Consider the following 8,243-nt stretch of genomic DNA (forward strand, 5'->3'; position numbering starts at 1 on the left):
CTGCGGGAGCTCCTCACTTACCACTCCTGCCACCACCAGTGCATGGCAGCCGCTGGTGGTACTCAGTATTCATGCAGGGGACCCCCCCTTCCTAAGCAGCCCCCACACCCACCCACATCCTGGACTATAATAGGTGACAGTGGGTGGAATCCTTGAAGAGAAAAATAGAGAACATACAGGCATTGGGTTTCATATCAATAGAGATTAGTCAGCCTGGTGCCTCTGTGCACCAGTACCTATGTAGACCTGTGTCTCCACATAAGGCATTGGTCAGCGTGGGTCCTGATGTAGGCAACAAGGAACCCAGGAAATCTCCAAGCAGGGGAAACTTACTGCCCCTTGTTCTGCATTAGGCAGTGGGCCTGATTTAGCACAAGGGGCAAGGTGCGTCACCTAGTAAAGCAGATCTGCTGTGGGGATTTTGCTTTGGTTCAGTGACAGCTATTTCTACCTCGAGATGTGCCGATCCATTGTCCTCCTTTAAATACCTCTGAACTGTGAGCTAAAGTGTGCACCCCCTCCCCCCCAAGACAATTTAGCTGAGTCACAGGTTCAATCCCCAGTTGAACTAGATTTCTTGAGCATTACTTATCTAAGAAATCTATGACATTCTGTGTATGTTTAACTGCAGCTCATTCAATTCACAACAAAGTCATTCTTCATTCTGCACACGAGAATGTGCAGTTACACACCAATTCAGCTAACATATGGAAATTCAAAGCAATTCCATAATTCTAATCATACCACCTCCAAAAAGACCTAAAAAAGACAACATATGAGCAGGTGGGTGAGAAGCTTCAGCCAAGCAGCTCCTGCCCAGCAAGCGAAGCTCTGGCTCTAGCTCCCAGCTGCCTTCTGCCCATTAGCCACCCACCTGGCACAACGAGCAGCCACCTGCAGGTGGGCAGAGCAGGTGGCTGAGAGCTAGAGCCATAGTTGTGTGCGCTGGGCAGGAGCCACTTAGCTGAAGCTTCCTATCCACCTAGGGAGACACTGCAGGGGTAGGAGCAGCAGCCACAGCTGGAGATTAAGGGAGCAAAACAGCCCCAGCAAGCGTGCAGTTCCCCATGTGGCTGCAGCCAGCAAGGTGCTGCTATGCACCACTCATCTCCAGCAGCTGCTCCTCCTCCTGCTCCTGTTCCTGTCTCTGCTGCACTGCTCAGGGTGGGGACGGTCTTCAACTCAGCTGCTCCTGCTGGAGGTGAGGGGAACAAAGGAGCATCCAGCTGGCTGCAGTCACACTGGGAACAGTGCCACCAGAAGCTGTCCTGTCCTGGGCCTGTGGAAGTATAGGCTGCCCCAACAAGAGAGAGTGGAGCTCAGGCCTATGTGGAGCATGGTGGGGGGGCAGCCGTGGGCCAGATGCAGCCCATAGGCCATGTTTTGCCCAGCCCTGATTTGAAGACTGTTATCAAATCCCACCCAGTCTCTTTTTTCTCCAAAATAAAATTTTATTTTTTGCACCATTTCCTCATACATCATGTTTCTCCAATCATTTTCATTGTTCTTTGCTGGACTGTGTGAAATTTATGCATCTGAATCTGTGCCTTAATGCAGTAAAATAGTTATTGTTCACTAACAGAGCTACTATTTAGTTTTGTTTTCTTGTTCAAAGGTCTGGCTTCATGTGCTACACCCTATATATACCCTACTCTGAATAAAGAATTGTTATTTTGGGGGGGGTCATCACCAGTATATTGTAGCAAGTGCTTCAGACATCACCACAGTATTGAGAGAAGGTATTATACCCACTCTTCAGGTTGGGAATCGAAGAAAAGATACCCTAGCTAGAAACATCCTCTAAGCTTAGGTACCTAATTTGAGAAACCTAGGACCTAGCATTTAGAATAGTTAGCACTTCCTACACCAAGGCATAGCTTCAGCACTTCTATGCATCAGAAACCTGTGGGATCAGGCATTCAGTTTCCTGGGTGTTCAATTAATAACCATCTCTGAAAAGTATCAGCCAAATTCAAACTGCTGAACTATTCTGAAAGAAGTTCAGCCTGAGGCAGTCACCCAACTTGGAAAATATCTCAAATGGTTAATACTGGAAATAGTTGCTGTATGAGACTGTTTTCCATTGTGTGCAAAAACCGTAATAAACATAGCAGTGCTACTAACACTCTCCACATGGAACAATACACTGAAGGTGTATTTAAAGAGATTGACTAACAGTCTATAGTATACTACAGCTCACAGGCCAGATGTAGACCCCAAAGTGACTAGATCTGGCCTGCGGCAAGGGGGATAAACATCAAGCAGTTTGGACTGATGTGGCCCCTTCCCTGCCTTGCACTGTTGCTGATCTTCACAGCCTAACCTGCTCTCCCTCTTCCTTTGACAAAGTTTTGGAAAGGGCCTTGAGGCTAAAAGAAAGTCAAGAACTACTGATCTAGCAGATGCCAAGTAAACGTGGTGTCCCACTCTGTCTACCCTCTTCCTGCCCCATATATACCTGAGAGAATAAAGGCACTCCCTCTGCTGAAGTTGCTCCTCTTGTATCTTTCAGGCTGGCAACCAGAGTCACTTACCCTTAAAGCCCCTTCTGCTGGCCCTGGGAGCATGGAAGAAGCAACTAAGGGGGCATGGGAGAAGGAGGAGGGGGAGAGAGACACAAGCCAGACTGAGAAGCACAGCTCCACGTCCTCATAGCCGCCCATGGCAGAGTGCAGTGTTGGAGTATGGGGGCAGCCAACACAGGGACTGCCAGCAGGTGAAGGGCAGCAGCAGCAGTTTCCAGAGGAGCAGCTACAGGTACTGCTTGCCCACAGGATGCTGGGAGCACTTACCTCCCTCACACCAGGGGCTAGGTGCTGGTCACCCTTAAAAAAGGATCTTGCATCACCCTAGTTGACAAATCACTGACCTAGTGTTATGCCCCAGTTTATTCACTGAAGCTTTCATAAGGAAAGACTTCTCTGGACAGAATGGCTTACGGCAAAGTAAAATAGGTTTTCTTTGTACAAACACTGATGGGCAGAGACAAGGCCAGTTTGGCTGGCAATTAAATACGTAAGAGGAAATTGAGATGGAAGCTATTAAAACACATGAAGTTGGTCAGCTATTGAACTATAAGACATTAGCACTTAAATTCTTCAAAGCAGCAGGAAATTAAACAGCAAAGACTCACAATAACTATCTTTTATTACATTACAATAAATAGGAGCAGTACAGTTTGACAAAAATGACAAATTCCAGATCACCCCACAGCACATACTCCTATAAAACAACATTAAAAAGTTTAAACAGTGGTCATTTTTAAAAAAAATGTAATATCTGGTATGACCAACATTCCTTGGTCATGCAGTTGAATGATGTAAAAACTGGATCACACTGCATATGTTCCACATCAAAAAGCACAATGTACAAATATGTGCATGTTTCAGTTTACACTATACAAAAATAGTTAAAATACATTCCAGGTAAACATATTACATTAAGAAATTGTTCTAGTAAGAAGTTGGCACTGGAGAGGAAAAAGCAGAAGTATTTTCAACATGAAAACACAAGACAGTGGAATTAAGAAATGTTAGTTAGGAAAGATTCACTGCTTATGTAGCTTTATGTAGAATTAAGAAAAAAATCCCAACCAAACAAATAAAAAGAACCCTGACTTGCTTACAGCTTGGTGTCCTTTGAAAGTAACAGCTGCATTGCTTCATAGTACAAACAAAAGACTTGAAGTTTACATAACAGTATTTATGTATAGGAAAAAACAATATTGCTGTAATGCATGCTGGACTATTAAATTTCTCATGATCTAAGTCACTCAAGATTTTAGGACTACTGTGATGGTTAAAAAACAAACAAAAACAATTTTAACTTCTGAGATACATGACAACCTTTTTATACGGATTGTCTATCAAGCTACACAAAGCTACTATAAGGCATTACTCCCTGACACATGGAAATCTAGTGTATTAATGTAGTAAGTGTCATTGCATGTTCATTTTGTAATTACCATCAGAAAAAGTATCTGGATGTTTTTTAAAGCATTTCAAATAGGGAAAGACATCAGAATAATTAAAAGATCAATTTGTGCAAGCTGCAATCCAACATGCTTCACCAAATCTCTACAAATATTAGGACAAAACTGCACAATACTGGCAAGGACAAGTGTTTTGTGAAAAATCACAAAAGGACTTATTCTAAACCATTTCTGTACCAAATTTAACAAAACTGATAGTTTACAGAATAAACTAGATAAAATAAGCTGTATACTAGGGATGTGCAAAATGGGCCATATTCAATTTGGATTCAGCCCAAATTGGGGACAATGATTCAGTTAGTCGATTCTGAAGATTCGATGCTGATTCAGTGAATCAGCCATAGACACAGCTTTAAGTGTTTTTCTACATACCTTGAGGTACCAGGCACAGCTTGTGAATGCTGTGATGGTGGGGAGGGTGGAGCATCCCACAGAAGCATGGGGGAATCTCAGGTGCCCTGCCAGATCCAGGAGGCACCAGTCGCTGAGCCAGAAGAGGTGGGGGGAGAGCCAGTGCGCTCCCCGACAGACCTGGAAGTGTACTGAAGTACTGCTGGGGACCCCCTGTGATCCAGTGGGACGTTCCATCTGCCCCAGCATCTCAGCATTCATAAGCCGCCCGGTACCTTGAGGTATGTAGAAAAAACATTTAAAACTGTATCTATGTTTGATTTGTCGAATCTTTCTGAATCGATTTGGAGGGTTCCAATTCGATTAGGAGAGATTAAAGGGTCTCCGGATTCGATCTGGATTCAGAGATTCAGCCACTGAATCAGGCCGAATCTGTCAGATTGAATCAGCCACTGAAGCTTCACAAAGCCCTACTGTATGCCTTCATATTGAAAAAACTACATCCACAGAAGACTACAATAGTCTTCTAAGGATTTAGTTAAGCCAGTGCATGAACTGTTTAGACAAGACCCAAGTTGGCATGCCGTGTGACTCGGTTACAAATCATGAGTCTTTATATTTCATTTCATGCATTTGTTAACACCATCCACTTCTGCTACATTATTCAAAATACATTGATAGTAGCATCTGAAATATGGAAAGACAACCAACACAACTCTCAACTTCAATATGTTTTAACCTTAGAAATTGTGAATAGAAGAGGCTTACAACATCTATAGGTATTTGTTCTCATTTCTTATTGGTCCTATTTAAAATATATGGTTAGGTTCTCCTATGATCATCTTTCAGTATTGTAAGCAGTATGAAGGGTAGCATTACCCACATCCAAAGAATTTTACATTCTTTCCCAGACCCAAATCTTAAAGGCTATTAAGGTAGTAGTCTTATTACTTCCTCAGCCAACTTTAAGAGCTATCCAGTTAGGATACTTTTTGCTTCCTTCAAATGTGACCACCTCTGCTCTGTGGGTAGAAATAAAAAGGTAATCCTGCATACTCATACACATGGCTTCAAGTTACACTGGTGCATTAAAATCCTACTCTATCAACTCAGTATATAAACTCCAATTAAAAGTTTTGATATAAAACTTAGGATACACGATACTGCTTTTCCCTATTCTGAACTTTCAGAATTCACAAATCAGGCTTCCCAAAACATCACAAGGCTTTAAAGAAAAACTGTTTCGTATTTATCTAATCTTCTCTTTTATCCTTTAAAATACACTGGGGCGATTATGTTTTCAATCCTTACTTTGCAACAACGGCTAACTGCTCTCTTAAAAAGCAAACAAAAAAAAAAAAAAAAAAGGAAGCTGAGATTCTCATGTAAACTTACAGATCCAGGAGCTGGGGCTTAAAAAAAAAAAAGTCATATACTACAAGACTCACAAAATCACAAGAATAGACAACACTAGAATTACTGACTTACTTCAGTGCTGATAACTCAAACTACTGCAGTACTACCATTTAAAACTTCAAAATAATTCATCAATTCCAACCAGAAATCATACAACAACATTGACAAACCTGGTTGTGAAACAACCCTGACATTTTTATGTCACTAACCAACTTTATTGGAGGGGTAGGGGGATTAACACTTCACAAGAATCACACAAAATGACACTGATTCTGGAAACCATGATCTCAACTATGTCTACTGAATGTCTGTGCAAATTCCATATCACCATTTTTATGGCACAATGGATTTTCAAATAATTTGCATGAAGCAGCCGAATAACAAGCTTATTCAATTACTGAAACTAAAGAGGTTACTAGAATTTAAAATGCCTCCTATTATATACAAATTAGGCATTTGGAAATATTTAATGTCACAGGGGAAGGAGGGGCAGAATTGGCACCCATATGGCCAAGAGGTCTTGACCTCATTCTTGGATAAACTTGGAATTCATATATGAATTAAATCTAAGAGACTGAATTAACTAATCTGTTAAGGCGCTCCCATACTTGTTAGAGACACTAAAGGCAAGATCTTGGACCTACTGAAGCTACTTTGAGGTTTTCCACCAGCTTCAGAAGAGGTAGGACTTCACCCTAGGTCTTCCAAAAACCAAAAATTTAGTGGAAGTCTTAAAGCAATGCAGTACCAGAGCAACTCAATCTAATCAGAACTTTTACTTTTTCCATTGCCAGATGTGCATTGTCGTCTTTTTTTTAATTTTTTTTTTCTAGAAAAAATATAGCATTTAAAGAATGACCATGACAAATTGCAGTGAAAAACTTTGTGAAAGTTACTTCTTTACATTCATTAAAGTTGATCTGAAATGCTACAAGACTAGATGCCTAAAAGCAGAATCTATAGGAAGACTATAAAAAGGCTTCTGGTCTCTCAATATTGCAGTCAGTCTAGAATAAAAGAAAACAAATGTTGGAAATAAAAGTCTGTTTTGTTAGCTAGTCTTTCTACCCAACCAGATTAGAGGGAAAGAAAAAAAACACAGTAAAAGCCATGTTTTAAAAAACAAAACCAAACAACCTGTGGACCATTACTTCATTATTGTTTGCGCACAGAACAAAAGTTCACAACTGATAAGAAAAATAGGAAGTTAGTAACTGTGCATGCACCAAAAAAGACAATTCTCATGTTTGTTTGTTTTTTCACAGGCATACTGGCACTTAAGAGGAATAATGTTACCACTGTCATTTAAAACAAGCATTCAGATAAAACTAACAGGTTCATGAAGCAGAAAGAAAATTAAGTAATGCTAAAACAAATGCTAATAATTTAGTGTAATGTACAAAAAAATCACTTAAGTACGTCTAAAGACTAAACGATAAATTGTATTTACATAATTATACACTTTGTCTTTGTCTTCTTTTTCTTCTTTTTACCATCTTTGCTCATCTTCTCCTTGTGTTTTCGAATTTCTCGAACTAATGTATAGAAGGCATCATCGACACCCTGAAAGGAAATACACATGGCTACATTGAGATTAAACTAACGTAATTTGTGCACTAATTGGATACAATTTGTTTAAATAAGGCTAGAGATTTATAACCATTCTTATTTTTACAATTTCTGTCAGGGAGAAGTTTGTTTAGCTCTGATTATACTATACTAATATACCAGAAAGCTGGTGGAAAAAGTGTTAATATTTTCAGTAGCCAAGGACAATAGCATAGGTATACATGTCAAAGGAAATTAACTGAACACCCACTGAGGAAGTACTGCAATTAAACTCTACTATGTCTCAGCACTGGATGAAGAAACTCTACTATGTCTCAGCACTGGATGAAGTTCCCAGGGACCTTGCCTTTGTAGCATTTCTTGTCAAGATTAAAAGCATTCACTTTATTTAAAATTAAACATATGGTTTGAAAAACTACATAGAATATATAACTGCTGATACCATTCATGTAAAGCCACTGCACATTTAATTTATTCACTGAAAAGTATTTTTATAGCTGTACGTATTTTTGTACCTTGATACACAGAAGCAACGGAGAATCTTCAAGCTTTTTAGAAACAAAAAGTTGATCTAGTTTATAAATAGCTCCCTGAAGATTTAGTTTGAAACAGATTTTTGTCCAATATTATAAAAACTGTACCTAAACAATTAAGTTGAAAAGTTGTCACTGAGAAATCTGTATTAGCCTTGGAAACTGGTTTTGAAAGTTGTCAGTTTTATATTGCATTTCATCTGGCTAAAAAGATGGCTCCAATTCTCCACTGCTCTTAATGTACTGTCACACATGTAGAAGGTAACATAAAATGGTAGCATAAAAGTGTGGTAAACCACACTTTGCAGAAGCAGGTGTAGAAATGTAGTCTTACAGTTCACACACACATTTCTACCTCTTGAGTTAAAAAAAAAAAAAAAAAA

General features: G+C 39.8%; 1 protein-coding gene across 3 annotated transcripts in view; it reads right to left on the reverse strand.

Moving 5' to 3' along the window:
* Nucleotides 1–4,980: 4,980 nt before the first annotated feature.
* Nucleotides 4,981–8,243, reverse strand: part of KRAS (KRAS proto-oncogene, GTPase) — a 56,506-nt gene continuing 53,243 nt past the window's right edge. For 2 of the 3 annotated variants that reach the window (XM_019515692.1, XM_019515691.1), the window contains one exon: nucleotides 4,981–7,321. In XM_019515692.1, coding sequence (XP_019371237.1) covers nucleotides 7,205–7,321 — 117 coding nt within the window. In that variant the 3' untranslated portion in view covers nucleotides 4,981–7,204. The remainder of the gene's footprint in view (nucleotides 7,322–8,243) is intronic. The other variant, XM_019515690.1, reaches the window with a different exon arrangement.

Source organism: Gavialis gangeticus, unplaced genomic scaffold, assembly GCF_001723915.1.
Source record: "Gavialis gangeticus isolate Ggan-Ray unplaced genomic scaffold, GavGan_comp1, whole genome shotgun sequence".
NCBI lineage: Eukaryota > Metazoa > Chordata > Crocodylia > Gavialidae > Gavialis > Gavialis gangeticus.